Source organism: Trichomonas vaginalis, chromosome I (genome assembly GCF_026262505.1).
Source record: "Trichomonas vaginalis G3 chromosome I, whole genome shotgun sequence".
Taxonomy (NCBI): Eukaryota; Parabasalia; order Trichomonadida; family Trichomonadidae; genus Trichomonas; species Trichomonas vaginalis.
Genome location: NC_067203.1, coordinates 8,230,050 through 8,247,151, shown reverse-complemented (window position 1 = coordinate 8,247,151; position 17,102 = coordinate 8,230,050). Strand labels below are relative to the sequence as shown.

Genomic DNA, 17,102 nt, shown 5'->3' with positions numbered 1-17,102 from the left:
ATTGACCCAAAAATTCAACCGTTAAAGAAAAATTTAGTCGCCATCATTTGCACCTTCACCTTATTCATACGAAATCGATCATTGGAATATTCAAAAGGAAACGTTACTTATTTATTCGCCATTAACATTAACACTAGATATTTATATTGCATTCCGGTGAAAGGGAAAACAGAACAGGAAACAAGAAGAGCTATACAATACTTACTAGATCATGAAAGAGTAGATAATATCAGGGGTGATGGTGATAAAGGATTTCAGGCAACTATGATTCATTATTTCCCACAAATTAATTTTTACTTTTCATCCTCTCCATATACGTTTCATAATAAAATAGTTGATGCGGTAATGAGAACTCTTAGAGATGCGTTAGGGGTTAACGGTCAGATATACTGGGATGGAAATCATGACTCCATCATACAACAGTTAGTATATTATTACAATAATACATGGCATAGAACTATTAACATGAAACCAGTGGAAATGAAAAATGATATTTCAAAAGAATGGGAATATATTAGAAAGCAAATGGAAAGGTTAAATGATGTTAAACGTGAACAAATTAATTCGGGGCTCATGAATTTTAAACAAGGGGATAAAGTTTTGATTCATCTCGATTATGGAAAAACTGATAAATCAATGACAAAAAGAAGACGAAGATTTGACACAATAGCTGAATTTGTTAGATATATTAACGGCAATGCATTAGTTGAGGTTAACAATAAATTAATAGAAATTCCGATTTATTTTATTACTCCATTATATTTAAATAATATTTAATTTTTTTTATTTCGTAAGAAATGAGTGACAACAAAACAGTCAAGAGTCCAGACGATGAATATAAAAAGAAACTAAACAGAATTAAATCAAAAATATGCTATTACAAAAAGAAGCCGCAATGTGGTGAGGTTGAAAATGATGAAGAAATAATCGAAAAATTAGAAACTTATCGTTCAATCCTTAAACTGAGTGAAGCAAAAATAAAAGAATTTAATAGAATAAATAAATTGATTGGAAGAGATGAATTTAATAAAGATGAATTTTTAAACTCTATCCAAATTTAATTTTTATTCCTCTTTGACAACATCTCTCTTTCCATCATTACTGCATAACCACATTTTCTCAGTTTTAGTGGTTTGTTATTTTTAACATGTTCTCGCATCATTTTTATCATTTCCTCCCTTGTTATGATTCGTGGTAAATTTTGAGCTTGTGGGGTATTCATTTATGATAAAAATAAAAATTTAAATTATGTCGTTCTAAAGTTTTTGAAGAACTGAAGTGTGCCTATGTGCCCATGTGTGCCTAGGTCAATTAACTTCTCTGAAAAAGTGTGACAACATGACATTTTGACAACAGGGGTGAAAATTCATGTCTTACGTTTTTGAAGAACTGAAGTGTGCCTATGTGCCCATGTGTGCCTAGGTCAATTAACTTCTCTGAAAAAGTGTGACAACATGACATTTTGACAACAGGGGTGAAAATTCATGTCTTACGTTTTTGAAGAACTGAAGTGTGCCTATGTGCCCATGTGTGCCTAGGTCAATTAACTTCTCTGAAAAAGTGTGACAACATGACATTTTGACAACAGGGGTGAAAATTCATGTCTTACAAAAATAAAGTTAGTTTTAAAATTATTTTTATTTTTTTATTCCTATATAAATGACAGCAACAAACAACAACAGCAACTTTATCGTTTCTGATGAACAAGTTATTGATTCATTAGTTGAGGAATTAGTTGTGGCAGAAACTAAAACCCTCAACGAAAGAATGTTGGTGAAGACAGACTCGCAAACTTCAACGCTTTGAAATCAATTATAACGGATAATGAGATTAGAATTAATGAAAAGAATCAACCCAGAAGAACTGCTCAAAATGTTGCCAATTTCATTTTCGTAACTAATAACGTTTACCCTGTCAAAATTGAAGTTGGAGACAGAAGATATGTAGTTTTAAGGGTTAATGGTAAATTTAAGGGTCAATTTGATTACTTCAAGAATTTAATGGATTCATGCACAAAGGAATTTTATGATAATTTACTAACATATTTTATCAATTACGACCTTTCATCATTTAATGTACGAATTATACCAATGACTGAAGCCAAACAAGATTTAATGGAATTATCAACAAATCCTTTAGATGAATGGATAAATACACATTATGATGAATTGTGTGCAGGTATGACGTGTAAAAATGCTCTATTCTGCAAACCATCAGACATGAAAGACAAGAATTTTCAAATGAGCATTAAGGATAAATGTGATAAGAAACGAAGAAGAATAGACGGTAAACAGACGTGGTGTTATGTTTTGAAAGAAGAAATGAAAGGATTATATAAACAGGTTGAACTAAACGATAATGAGGATTCATTTACTGACGACGAAATACCTGTAAATGAAGCTTTATAAAGTATGATTTGAATTTATTTTTGCCTTCCTCCTTTCACCCCTGTTGTCAAAATGTCATGTTGTCACACTTTTTCAGAGAAGTTAATTGACCTAGGCACACATGGGCACATAGGCACACTGAAAAAAAATAATGAAAACATTAATATTATGGTTATGGTCTTCAGTTGTATAATTTCATTACTGAGGTATGCTGAATTGGAGCTCATGACTTTCAGTCCGTGCGAAACCATGCGTAAACTGTCATAAATGGAGGCATGTAATCTTTACTCTGTCCCGTCGTTTGTGTATATCCTGAAACATTATGTGTATGATTACCTGAACCCTGTGTATCGCTCCAGTAACAATTAATAGCAAATTTAACTTCATCTTTAACATCATACCCTTTACCTTTTATCATTCCGGACCAATCCCAATATCTATGCTTATGCCATCCTGCTTCAGTTGTGTTTAAATTAACGTAATGACTATGAGCAGGTAAATTTTCACCCGTAATTGTTTTACTTCCTCCTGTTTGTTTTGATGAGTTAGCACAATATAAGAAACGATCGATTATTTGTTGCCATGTACCAAAACCTAAAACACTTGCCGGATTTGTTGAATTCATTGATGTATATATTGAACCAATGGGGTAAATCATCTCAAGAATTGTATTTAATTTAGTATTAACGTATTCCTTATCTGCTTTCTTCTCTAACTCAGTATTAACGTATTCCTTATCTGCTTTCTTCTCTAACTCAGTATTAACGTATTCCTTATCTGCTTTCTTCTCTAACTCAGTATTAACGTATTCCTTATCTGCTTTCTTCTCTAATCCATTATGAATATTGAATTTATTATATAATATTGAAATCGTGTAAGAAGTTAAAATTGGTATTGTCATCAATATTAACATATTATTTTTGAAAATTGCTTTTTTAACATCTTGAAATTTTGTGATTTCAGACCAATTTTTTCCATCACTACTGATATTTACTAAATCACCACATCCAAAAGCAATGAAATACCCATCAATATAAAACAAATTTGTAAATCTATAATTTCGAGTAAATTTTGGAGTGAATGAATAAACCAATTCCCAACTTGAAAAATCTTGTGATAAATAAATATGTCTGTTATAACTTACAGGATATGAATACACCATACTACCTGAAACAAGAACACAAACATTTGAAGCATAACATAAAGCTTCAATGTCTCCATCAGCTTGAAAAATTTGTTCAAAACGAACAGATGGTATTGAATATGATCTATAAATTTTATCATTTTGTAGGATAAAATACATGTTGTTAATGTAATACCACTTACTTGTATAATCAATTTTCAAATCTGATGACATCATACTAAACATATAATAATTTATCCCATCCTCACTAATGAAAATTTGATTGTTTTCATAAATTAGTACCCATTTATTATTAACACATCTAATAGGATTATTTGGATATTTAAATTTAACATCTTGATTTAAATTACATTTGAACCATTGGATACAATCGAATGAATAACAAGGGCGAAAATCATTTACTCCATCCGTTATCATTCCCATAAATTTACCGTTATTATATTCAACATAAAAAATTCTTGGATTAATGATTGGCTCTCGTGTATCAGGATTCAAAACGGATGGAGTAAATGATTCATAGTTTTTAAAATCATTTGTTTTAAAATAATAAAGCGCTCCACCTATATAAAATAAATACATGGTCACTCCATCGAAACATAACCATTCAATATCTTCAAATGTTTTATCTGATGATTTCATAAAATTTAAAAATGGTGGGGTAAAATAAACCTCTGATTGTTTTATTTCTTCATTAACAAATGATATATCAGCTTTCTTTGCTAACTCAGTATTAATGAATGAAATAACTTTTTCCTTATCTGCCTTCTTCCCTAACTCATCATTAACATATGTTTTATCCGCTTTAAGGTCTAAACATCCTGAAACCCATCCTGTATCAGCTTTAGTTTTTAAAATCTTTGATGTCCGTTCATGATACCATTTAACCATTTCTTTAATTTCATTATCTTTTTCATCCACATATTCCTTATCTGTCCTCTTCCCTAACTCACTATCCACATATTCCTTATCTGCTTTCTTCATTATGTCGTTTAGGAAACCTTCTATGAATTCCTCATTTAAATTAAATCTTCCAATCTTCAAAACTTTAGGAAATGCATTTAATGCGTAATATCTCTGTTCTTCTGGTGGAATTGATGTTATATCATCCGTTATTCCTTTAATTTTTGAATTCATAAATAAAATTTCTTTTATATTTGATATCACCGCACCACCTTTGCAAACGAATTCGAAATGGTCATTTTTCAATACTATCTCCAAATCTCCATATATTCAACCTTTGTGTTTGTTCTGCCGTCTTTGAATTATATGCATATGGTATGTAATGGTTTGCCTTAAGTTGTTTGTTTGTTGTTTTTTAATCATTTATTACGATTTAAAAATAAATATTTAATCTGTTATCTCATCAGCTATTTTTTCTATTTGAAATTGCCATAATATTTCATTCATGAATTCTAAATCACAATCAAATAGGTCAGTTATTCTAAATTTAATATTTGATAAATCTTTTGAATGAAGAATAAATGAATTCCCGGATAATTGAAACGGATATGATAAAGAAAATGTGTTTAAGTTGATGGATAAAATGTTTTGTATTGATGGGTAAGAGTTAGGGTCTAATGTTTGATGTGAAAATCTCATTGGGGTATTAACTTTATCACATTTGATTAAAATGAAATTGGAACCAGTGTCAGAATACAAAACATCCCCAACATCTTTTTCAAAATTTAATATCCCCAACAATGAACGAAGATGAGGAGTACAAAATTTAATTTTCAGCGGAAATTTAATAAGGTTATTTATTTCATCAAGTTCAAAAAGTTTATCAGGTTTTGATTTAAAATTTTCTTCATACCATACGATAAATGATTCATTTAAATAACTTAAAATCATGTTAATATCCCATTTCGCTATCACATTATTTATATACATATCATACGTTTTTTCATGGTCATCTTTAATAAATGATATATAATCTGAAGGGTCTAAAAGAATGGGATTAAATTTACCACTCACAGAAACGAGAGTAACATTATAAATTCCACTAACTGTTAAATTTAATTCACAGTTATTATTCGAAATAATATTGATAATTGACATTTTTATTACGATTAAAAATATGGTAAAGCGTTATTTTCCAGTGATAAATAAAACTAGAATAAGATTACCTCAAGAATTCATAAATTCAACGAATAAGAAATTCATTCATGTTATAAATTTTAGTGTTTTCAGAAAATATGAGTCGATGTCATATTCATCAACAGGTTATATTTCACTTCATTCAAATTTAGTTCAATCAAACCCATATAATGACCATTTCATAAGATTTTCAGATGGTATTAAAAATGTAATTGATAGATTAAAATATGAACAGATTGACAATATCGAATTTTTGGAATTTTGGTTTAAATATCCCGATGGAAAAAAGATTGAAGTTAAAGATAAAGCTGATACTATAACAAAAACAATTACAATGACCGATCCAGATAGTGGGGAACAAAAAGAAATAAAACAAACGATAGAAACTGGTGAAAGGTCAATTATTATTGATTATGATTCAAAGGATTATTATTCGATAATGTTAATGCTTGAATATTAAATAGCCTTAACAAAGAATTTTTCAAGTGATATTTTATATTCATCAACTATTTTTATTATAAATATCATTATATGTTAAATGAAGTTCAGTTGTTGTTCCGTTCTTTGATATCTTAATTGTGCTAATATCCTTTATAGGATTTATTTTTGCAACTGTTCCGCAGCATGAAACCTCATCATCTATGAAAAATTGAATCTTAACGTCTGAATCTTGAACATCACAAAGAATGGCGATAATGTGAATTAATGATTCATAAGGTAAAATAATTAAACCGATTGGTCAATTAAATTTATTATTGAATCATAATTATTAATTATTATATCACGGTAAATTTTCATTAATTCAGAATTAATGTCTATTTTATATGGCGCATTGCGACTGGAATCGTAGATTCCTGGGTTTCATGTTTGGTGGGGGGTATGTTGGATAAGTGGGAATTTCAACAGGTTCTTTACCGGTTCAGATAAAATGATTGGGTCTCCATCTTCTTTATTTTGCTCCTCCTGGTAAGTCACGAGTTAATAAATTTGGTTGAGTTGCTGACCTTGTTAATTCAGGACTAACATTAACTTTAACATTTTGAATAATTCGTGATTTATCATCATTTACGTTATAACCAACCGTAATCTCTGCTTTTGCGTTTGTGTTCTTTTGACTTGTGAAACGTCTTCTCATTTATAATTGAATAAAAAAAAGAAAAATATATTTAAAGTTTTATTTAGTTGTTACGGTAATATCCCAAGGTTCATCCTTGTTTGCTTATACTTTCTTTGTAACTGCACCAATTATGTTATTGATATTGTTTGAGTTTCTTCCAGTCTTATTTTATCATTTACAATATCTTTAATCATTTCATTACATGCATTCTTAAAACCATCTGATTTTTCTAATTTACGTCTATCACTTTCTTTAATTAAATCAAAGTTATAACCTTGTTGAGAATAAAGTGGTTTCTTTATCAATTCCTTGAACGCTTCTGAAAGTGAAGATGAAGAAATTCTTGCCACTTGAATTGGTTTAAATTCTGCTTTCATTGCTTCTTTCTGTTCATTGAACACTGGATCGAATAAAGCAACTTTAAAGAATTTCTTAGCTGGAATTTCAGGTCTCAAATTTGCATATTGACCATCAAACTGGTTAACATATTGAGGTAATCCGGTCCTCTTCAATAGCATTTAATTCTTCATTGAAATAAGAATATGGATTATGACGGTATGAATAATTGGACCATTTTACTGTCTCCGATATGTTGTTTAACAGCTTTTCCATTTTCATCAAATTGCATAGGATAACGTTCATTATATGCTTTACGTTTAGGATAATCCGTCATTGTTAATTTATACCCATTTATGACTTTAATATTTCCTTGACCATCAGTAACAAAGACTTCATTTATACCATCAGGCTTTCCATTTGGTCCTGTAATGTCTGCTTCATGTGCTTCCCAATTTGGTCCATGACGTTTGGCATATGCTTGAGCTTCTGGTAATGTTAAAACGTTTCTCATTTGTTTAACATCCTTTTGAAGACCGGCAACAATGTGGACTAATTCTTTCATTCCGTCTGGAACTTTCATAGTTCTATTATATGCACCCTTTTTGTTTGTCCTTGTTTTAATGGAACCTGTAGAAGATTTGCTATTTCTGTCATGTTTAATTATAAATAAAAAATAAAAATTAATTATAAAAAGTTAATCAATTTAATTTAACTTTTTTAAATCAACTATTATTTTTCCATGTTCTCCTAATTGTTGATATTGTGTGTAAAGTTCATTAATGCTCATTGGTAAATTCACTTGATAAAGCATAACGTTCAACTGTTGACGACTAAAACCACTGAAAATGAAAAGGGTGGACAGGTTTGATTTAATGTTTGTGCTTAATGCTTTGAAGTATTGAACAGCCATAAAGAATGAACACTGAATATGTCGACATTGAGTTAATAATTGATTAAAATATGATTTCTCATTAGTTATTAGTTTTGATTTCACGGCATCATCTAGAAAAATTAGTGAATGCAAAAATTCTTTATCAAAATTTGAAATAGAAAGTGTTTCAAATAATTCATCCCTTGTTTATCAATAATTTTATCCTCTAATCCTTGCTTCTTGATTGTATTATATAATTCTTTATACATTAAAAAGTTTTTTAAATAATCTTCTGCTTCTTCTTGTGATAAATAAATAATTGGAATTTTGATTAAATGCTTTAAAGATTCAAATGTATCATCTGAAGGTGAACCTGAACGGTTGATATAAATTAACACATGTGAATAGGGGGAAGTGTTAGCAATAATGATAATTTGTTTTAATATCGTTAATGTTTTACCTTTATTTTGTTTACCAATTGCTGCAGTGATTGAATTTAAATAACATTCAGAATATGGAATTTTCATTAATTTTTCCTTAGATAGAGCATTTCTATTATCACTCAATGCTTCATTAATCATATCATCTATATGTATTATATACTCCTAATTCTTCAGAATTTAAATCCATTTAATCAAAAATAAATTTATAATTTTAAACATTTCTATTCATCAATATTTCATCATATGAACTTCTATACTGTGGTGGTGTACCTGTTGATGATATTTCAAACCTTCATCCGGTGTCCATGTCCAATATGTAGTCCTAGTAAACCAAACCTGAGGAGGATTTGTCACCTTTGAACAGTAAGTGTCATTTTCACCCTGAATGATTGGATAAGCTTTCACTTGTACTGTAACTTGTGAGTTGAAAGTTTCTAATCCATCAAAGAATATACCCGCTCCATCACGTTGAACTGGAATAGTGCATAAGAATGAAGTTTGGTCTTTCCATGTTCTAGCTAATGGCGTGCCATTATCATCATTCAGTGGTCTAGTTAATGAGTCCTCGTATTCTTCCGTGCATTCATTCACTCCATCTAAATCAGAAGCTTGAAGCATACGTGTAAAGAATATGTCACCCACTGTGGTCATCGCTTGATCGGGGAAGTTTCTGGAATCTATAGTGACCTGAAGACCTCGAAGCATTGGATTTTCTAAAACTGTTCTTTGCATTGCATTCTTCGGAAATGTTAACACAACATCTGTAACATTATGAAGAGCGTATGAGAAATCTGAGCTGATTTCAGGAGTGATGCAACCTCCATTTAGTGAACGAACGTCAATATGTTGAGCTGGAATCATGAATGGATCTTCCTTACTGAATAAACGTGGTATTGCTTTAACTGATTCTTCAATTAAACCATATCCTGGTGTAATGCATTTATCCTCTAAAACTTCCATCTTTGTGCATGAAATAATAACGTCTTCAACTGTTGCGTCAGCAGATGTAGCGGCTAAGCTTGTAATTAATTTGGCAGGAAGTCCGATTTGTTGGAATTTGCGATCATATTTATAAACATGATTCATAATCTTTTCATAATTTTCATCAGTTATCTTTTCATAAACGTAATTTTGTAAATCAGCAACTCTTAACGGGTCAACCTGACAAAATACTAAAGTATCCCTGAAAACATAATATTTAAGAATGATATCACCAAATGATTTAGGATAATCATCGAACGCCTGAAATGCTAACAAATCGTTTACCGGAATAATCATATCAAAAGTGACATCAACTTCTTCATTTGCTCTCTTGAAAACTTCCGAGGGGTCAATATATTTACCACATACTGAGTTATCATATTTTTGGACATTGTTATATAATGAATGAACAAACTTTTTAACTTTCCTTTCTGATTTTGGTTTATATGTTGCAAATGCGAAAGATTCACGGGCACAATCCATCTGAAGATAGCCGGCATCACCTCTTTCGGTTTCTACTTCTAATTGCTTAAAGTTTTGATTTGATGATTTATAACCAACGAATAAACGCATGCATTTAAAAGCGACATCACATGTGAAAGCTTTATTTGAAACTAAAGTTGCTTTAACTTTACGTTTAATATATGTGTCACCTAATTGGTTCACATCATGAGCCGGATTTGTAATTCTTAAATGAGTTTGTTTATCATCAAAATATGGAGCATCAGAGTCATAGCATGAACTTTCAAGTTCTCTATAATATCTTCTACCGTCATTCTTTGCGAATATTTCATTTATCTTTTCGAATGAATGAAACATTTCCATTAATCGGTTTAGTGTTTGGCACCAAATAGTTAGTCGTCATTTATGATGAAATAAAAAAATCAAAATTAAAAGATGAAAATGAATTTTTAATTTTAATGAAATAATCAAGTATGGCTGCAGGATTCTTTAAAAAGTTATGGGATAAAGTAAAAAGAGGAGCGCATAAAGTTTGGGAAACAATGAAGAAAGGAGCAAATTGGATATTTAAGAATAAAGAAGCAATTAGTGATGTTGCTGAATCAATAACACCAAAAGCTGCCCCAATAAGAGAAATATTAAATAAAGGAGAAAAAGTTTATCAAAGACTTCAACCGATACTAAGATAAAAATAATATTTATTTTTCCACTACTTTCCTCCTATTTTATTAAGTATTCCTTCAGCAATTCCACCAACTGCGTTACCTGCTTGTGCTCCCATCGCCGGATTACCTGCTTTAGTACCTAATACTCCACCTATGATAGTTCCTGCCGTTTTCGCTACTGGTGCCAAAAAGTTTGCAATGGGTTTAATAATTTTTTGATGAACCCAACGCCGCTTTCTTAATTCCTTCCCATAATTTTTTAAAGAATCCTGCCGCCATTTCTGATTTAATATTAATTAAAAAATATATTTCATCACTTATATTCTAATTTTTATTTAATGATAAATGAAACCATATTAAAAATAAATGAAAACAGAGGAGGAAGAAATAATGAAAGTGAAAATGTTCAAAAAAAAATAAACGTTGTTAAACCATTACTGAAATAAAAATTTTTTCATCTGTTGAAGAATTTAATGACTATTACGCGAAGAATAAAAAATTATTTGAAGAATTGACAACATGTAAATTGAATAAAATGTTTAAAGTTGATGGATTCAAAATTTCAAAAATAAAAGGTGTTGTTAGTTTAAAATCTATTCCTCAATCAAGAATCACCTCATTAATGAAAATTGATGATTTAACAAAAAGAATAGAAATTATTGAAGAAAGAATGAATCAAATAATTGATTTCATAAATCATAACTCGTTGAGCCCGGGTCCTTAAAGCCCAGGACTTAAAGTCCATCACTGAGTTCAAGGTTATATTCATCAAATATTTCATTATTAAATGCAACTTCTGCTAGTTTATTTATTTTTTCAATACGATCATTTGAAAGTCTATCGTTTAATTTTTTCTGAAGTTTTTCATTTTCTAGTTCTGAAACTTTATTTGGATGATATGTAAATTCATGAAATTCTTTGGCCTCGGTTTTGATCATTAATTTACAAAGAACTTTAGTGGTTGGAATTCGTTTAAACCATTTATCCTTAATATTTGTTATAAATTCAATATCTGGAATTAATTCCCAAATTTTTGCATTTTCAATTAATTTATTATCAAATGCAAAAGCAATGGGTTTAATATTAAACTTACCTTTATAATATAAACTTTCTACATAATCATCGAAATAAACATCTACTTGTTTAATATTTTCAAGAATTGGTGAAAGAACATCCATTAATTGATTGACGGTTACGAATCTTGATCCACTCATTTTCTTACGAATTAAAAAAATAAATTATTCAAAAATGTCAGAAGAAAATATTTAAATAAATTATTTAAATTTTTTTACTCTATTCAAGAATTTTATTTTTGATATAACTCATTGAATTCAAAATTTTTTAAAAAATTGACACCATATATAACCAGTAGAAATTCTGCCAGTAGAAGTTCTACCAGTAGAAACTTTACTAGTAGAAGTTCTGCCAGTATAAACTCTACCAGTAGAAGTTCTGCAAGTAGAAGTTCTGCCAGTATAAACTCTACCAGTAGAAGTTCTGCCAGTATAAACTCTACCAGTAGAAGTTCTGCTAAAGTGTTCAATTTTGAGGGAAACAGTAGAAGTTCTGCCAGTATAAACTCTACCAGTAGAAGTTCTGCCAGTATAAACTCTACCAGTAGAAGTTCTGCTAAAGTATTCAATTTTGAGGGAAACAGTAGAAGTTCTGCCAGTATAAACTCTACCAGTAGAAGTTCTGCCAGTAGAAGTTCTGCCAGTATAAACTCTACCAGTAGAAGTTCTGCCAGTATAAACTCTACCAGTAGAAGTTCTGCTAAAGTATTCATAAACACCTTTTTTATATCTTATTTACATCTAACATGCACCAATTTATTTTATAACTTTATTAATACTAAATTTTATTTCATACAAAAAGTAAAAATTCATAAGTTATATATTAATTTAATAAATTATATTATCATTTATAATAAAATTTTTTCAAAATGCAGATAAATTTTAACATGTTCGAAATGAAATTATTATAAAATATATTCTTTTATTAATGGTAATATAGGAATTGTAGGAATAAAAACTTTTTATAAATTATTCATAAATTTTTAAAATCTGCTATTCAGAAGTATGTTCAAAAATCATTCAATTATGTGAGAATTCTTACGATTACAAAATTTTTTAAATCTTGATTTATTCAAAAACGTAAGAATAAAAACCGTAAGAGTCATACATTTTTTACTTCATATGTTAAAAAAAATGATACAAAATCGTTCAATATTGTATGAATTCTTACGTTTATTTTTTTTCATTCATGAATGATAATTATTTCTAATTTCTTTTACTCTCTCGTACAAACTAGATTTAAAGAATTCAGATTTTTCCCCATAATCTCCTAAATGTTTTCTAATCTTATCGGTTTTCCATTCATTATATGAAACTGTATAAACTTTATCTTTATCTTTGCATCTTTCATCACTTCCAATATATTTATATCTCAGTTTTGATTTTGCATTTTCATAATCATTAACGTTTAATAATTCACAATCTTCCTTTTTAAATAAATGTTTCACATATTCAGGATTAACAATTCTGTAATATTGTTTTCCTTTATATCTTTGAATGTAAACAGGAACACCATCCTCTAAAATTCTATTATCCACTTTATCTGGTTTTACTTGTTGGGTCATTTATGTAAGAATAAAAAAATAAATTATTTTAAAATTAATGTTAATTTTTAATGATGTAAAATCGTTCAATATTGTATGAATTCTTACGTTTACAAAAAAAGTCACACACCCCGCTCGCATCTACTACTTTTTTGTCCAATCCACTCTAAATCAATTGATTCTTTAAATATTGATTAAAAGGTAAATTTGATTAATAATTGATAGAGGTTTTGACTTTGGTAAGGTTTTTCTTTCATGCAATGTGAAATAACCTTATTTTATTTTTTATGGGAAAAGTTTCACCAACGCTGCTCTCGCAGCTTTTAGATATTGAAAACTTTCCCAAATCGACAAGAAAGCTTCATTCTATCAATCCTGGATGGTTTTACATTCATTTTTTGAATGCAGTAAATAATTCATATCTCGAATCATTCGATTCACATCAATTATACTTTAGTCTTGCAAATAAAATCGAATATGGGTGGTATAAACACTACTTAAATGAAGAACAATCGAACTATTTACAAAATAAGAAAGATATTAAGTTATATTCAATTATTAAACCAAAATCACAACTCAGAAAAGTACTTGATATAGCTCCTGATGAGAGATATCTTATAGAAACCATTCCAGAATGGGCAGAAGAAAATAAAAATTACAAAGTTGAACATTTCGCAAGATCATTCTACACCGTAAGTGGAAATATCGATATCAATGCAGTATACGATGACCCTCGTGTTGCTTCCATTCGAAAATTCCCTTCTCGAAAATTAAAGAACAGATTTACAACAGGATACATTCAAACCAACGACAGAAACGTTACATTCGATAATGACGCCATTTCCTATGATCGTCCGCTTACAAGAAAAGGATTAAATGGAAAAGGCCAAGTTATTTCAGTTTTCGATACAGGAGTTGATTATTTACATCCATTTTTCTACGATCCCAATGTTAAACCTCCAGTTGGAACTGCAAACCCAGCCCATAGAAAAATTTTACAAATTGTCCCATGTGCGGACTCCAAAGACGTTTTACACGGCCATGGCACACACGTATGTGGCACCGCGCTTGGAGAAGCATATTGCGGCCCTGAATGTGGTCTCAGTCTTTACAATGGCGTTGCATCGAAATCCAAGTTAATTATGTACGATTTAGGCTTCTTCCACGACGGCAATGCCATGAACGGTGACTTCTCATTAGAGAACAGCTCAATAGATATCCAAGAACTCGGTAGTTACATCTCATCAAATTCTTGGGGCGTAGATGTTGACTGTGATGAGGTTACATGGGGCTATGACGTAATGAGTTACTTCCATCCTCACTTACTTTTTGTTTTTGCTGCAGGAAACTCAGGCGCTGCCCATGATCTTTCGTGTCCTTCAGATTCCAAATCAGTTTTGTCCGTTGGCTCTGTGGATAGACTCAAGCTTAGTTACATTCATGACTACAGTGCTCCCATCTACGCAGAACACAACTCTTCCCAAATTTCCGTGAATCAAATTTCGAATTCCAAAAATATTTTGTCATCATCAATCAATGATGGTGCGAAATACAGGATATACGAAAGAGAAATCGCTCCTGTAACAGACTGCAAAGACAAAGTAGTCATGATCAGTAGAAATGACTGCGAAACACTTCAAAAAGCTGTTGATGGAGGTGCAGCCGCAGTTATTATGAGTGGAGGAAACAGTTGCTCTGTTTCTTTATCAAATGTTATTGGTGTATACACATCCGAAGATAGTTTCAATGTTATCAAATCATGGGGAAGAGTAACTTTGACGAAAAGATCAGTGAGATCAGGAAATCAAGTCAAAGCTTCTTTCTCTTCTTATGGTCCTTCATTTTATTCATTAACTAAACCTGATATTTTAGTTCCAGGACAAACAGTTTATAGTTCAGACGGTGCTGTACATTATAGCGAGAACCCAACAGCAGCAACTGAATCAAGTTTAGTCACAAAGTCGGGAACATCAATGTCAACACCAGCTGCTGCAGGAATGGCTGCAATAATCAGACAGTTTTTCGTTGACAAATTCTATCCTTATTTCGAACAGAGAGATGACGGCGAAACATTCAATCCAACAAGCTATTTCGTACGCGCTTGCTTCATAACGTGCTCACAACCAATACAAGGTGCTTCATACCTTACTCCTGATACAGCATCTGGTTATGGAACTCCTGTTTTGAATGATTTACTTGGCGGAATTAACGGTTTGAGAGTTTGTGATGAACAACAGATTTTACCAGGAAAATCTAATAATTACAAGGTCAAAACGAACTCATCTAAGATACCTTTGGTTATTACTATGGCTTACTTGGATTATGTCCCTGATTTCCACGTAAGAAGGTCTTTGTTCGCTGACTTAGATTTGATTGTTCGTTCTCCTTCTGGAAAAATTTTCAAAGGAAATGGAAAAAGTGACAGTTTGAATACAAATGAAAGAGTTTACATTTCTGAGAACGAAGTAGAGGAAGGAGAGTATGATATTACAGTTCTTGCTAACAATTTCGCTGTAGACAAAGAGTTTACAAACATAAGTTACGCTTTGGTTGCTATGGGACCGATTTCCCAAGAAGATTTCGTTTCAAATCCTGTTTTCTTGACAAAAACAACAGAAAAACCGAAGATAGAATGCAGCAATGGTGTATTCAATGGCGATAAATGTGTTTGCAATGATGAATACACAGGAATGCTTTGTGACAAGAAGTTCCAAATCATTGAACCAGATAAAGACTACAGAGTCAATCCTGTTCTTTATAATATATATTATTATAGTGTTTCTATTAATGATAATTCGCATAGTTACACCCCTGAGCTTTCCATTGCAGTTCTTGAAAGAAATAGACCGAATATTAGTGTTGTCTTGAGTGCTTCGAAGTTCGACAACTTGTATGATGAAGGAGTAATGCATACAGCAGCAACTCGAACATCAAAGTTCAGTTTGGATAAGGAAATGTTTGGAGAAAATGCTTATTTAGCTTTGTATTCATCCAAGCAAAATACTCCATTCACTTTCAGAGTTTCTTTGAAGAAGTCATCATCACAACCTGAAACATCATCAACTGCTTCAAAGCCAACAAATATTCCTCCTACTCCTGAACAGATAGTAGATAAATCTCCAAGAACAGCTGCTCCAACATCAAAGGATGATTACCAGGAAGAAAAAGTTATCACACCAACAATCATAGCTTTGAGTTCAGCATTGATAATAATTGTATCAATAATCATCATTCTTTTGTTGTGGCCTGGAGTTTGCAGATGCGTCGATGGAGATGATTCTTCTATTGCTAAGAAATTGTTGAGGAATAGAAAGAAGATTCAGGATTTGAAGGAGAAATTGAATCCAAATCATGGAGAAATATCTGATACAGTAGATGCTATAGCTGTTTGATTAAAAATTTTAGAGATTTATTGATCAAATTGTGGATTATTTAATAACTCAATGGTGTTTTCTTTGTTTAATCTTATCAATTAATAAAATATACTAAAATATAATGTATAGTTAGTGTATTATCTCATGATCTTAAGTTTTGTCTCAGATTTAGAATTAAAAATTAAAATTAATGATATCTGCTCAAAACTTATAATTAAATTAATTTAAATTAATGTAAAGCCTGTGTAGCTCAACCGGATAGAGTATAAAACTCTTAATCTTGGGGTTGCGGGTTCGAGTCCCGTCACTTGCTCTTTTTTCTTTTTTTTTTCCTAAAGTTTTTGAAGGTTTCGTATCTTTACAATTGAGCTCTGATTCAAAGACCGTTCTAATGAATTTTCTTTTCTATATGACTAGATCGCTTCATATAGCAGAATCTAAGCAAAGTTAATAAAAATTTATCGAAAATATGGTATTAATCAGTTATTCTTGTAGATTACCACGAGTGTTGTCACTGGCAATGACTTTATGACCATTTCTTAGTTGTTGTTCACCTTGAGCAAAAATTCATGCATTGGACCATAAAATATTTGGTCTGAAATTAA

At 30.6% G+C, this 17,102-nt stretch overlaps 6 protein-coding genes and 1 non-coding gene across 7 annotated transcripts, besides 1 other annotated feature; 5 read left to right on the top strand and 2 right to left on the bottom strand.

The window, feature by feature from the left end:
• Positions 1–9,184: part of a mobile genetic element that runs on past the window's edge.
• Positions 346–777, top strand: TVAGG3_0951000 (uncharacterized protein; the record flags this gene model as incomplete). The annotated part of the gene is made up of 1 exon (XM_051253245.1): positions 346–777. The coding sequence occupies one exon, from the start codon at positions 346–348 to the stop codon at positions 775–777; it is 432 nt and encodes a 143-aa protein (XP_051078819.1).
• Positions 2,091–2,408, top strand: TVAGG3_0950990 (uncharacterized protein; the record flags this gene model as incomplete). Its single annotated transcript, XM_051253244.1, has 1 exon — positions 2,091–2,408. One exon carries the CDS (start codon positions 2,091–2,093, stop codon positions 2,406–2,408), a length of 318 nt encoding a protein of 105 aa, XP_051078818.1.
• On the bottom strand, positions 2,620–3,300 carry TVAGG3_0950980 (keratin-associated protein family; the record flags this gene model as incomplete). The annotated part of the gene is made up of 1 exon (XM_001292880.1): positions 2,620–3,300. One exon carries the CDS (start codon positions 3,298–3,300, stop codon positions 2,620–2,622), a length of 681 nt encoding a protein of 226 aa, XP_001292881.1.
• Positions 9,185–10,314: 1,130 nt separating the features above from the next.
• On the top strand, positions 10,315–10,530 carry TVAGG3_0950960 (uncharacterized protein; the record flags this gene model as incomplete). Its single annotated transcript, XM_051253243.1, has 1 exon — positions 10,315–10,530. One exon carries the CDS (start codon positions 10,315–10,317, stop codon positions 10,528–10,530), a length of 216 nt encoding a protein of 71 aa, XP_051078817.1.
• A 1,282-nt stretch (positions 10,531–11,812) lies between these two features.
• Positions 11,813–12,381, bottom strand: TVAGG3_0950950 (uncharacterized protein; the record flags this gene model as incomplete). The annotated part of the gene is made up of 1 exon (XM_001581535.1): positions 11,813–12,292. The coding sequence occupies one exon, from the start codon at positions 12,290–12,292 to the stop codon at positions 11,813–11,815; it is 480 nt and encodes a 159-aa protein (XP_001581585.1).
• A 1,029-nt stretch (positions 12,382–13,410) lies between these two features.
• TVAGG3_0950940 (proprotein convertase subtilisin/kexin-related family) lies at positions 13,411–16,615 on the top strand (the record flags this gene model as incomplete). The annotated part of the gene is made up of 1 exon (XM_001581536.1): positions 13,411–16,515. The coding sequence occupies one exon, from the start codon at positions 13,411–13,413 to the stop codon at positions 16,513–16,515; it is 3,105 nt and encodes a 1,034-aa protein (XP_001581586.1).
• A 121-nt stretch (positions 16,616–16,736) lies between these two features.
• On the top strand, positions 16,737–16,810 carry TVAGG3_0950930. The gene has a single exon. It is a non-coding gene; the product is annotated as a tRNA-Lys (tRNA).
• The last annotated feature ends 292 nt before the right edge of the window (positions 16,811–17,102 follow it).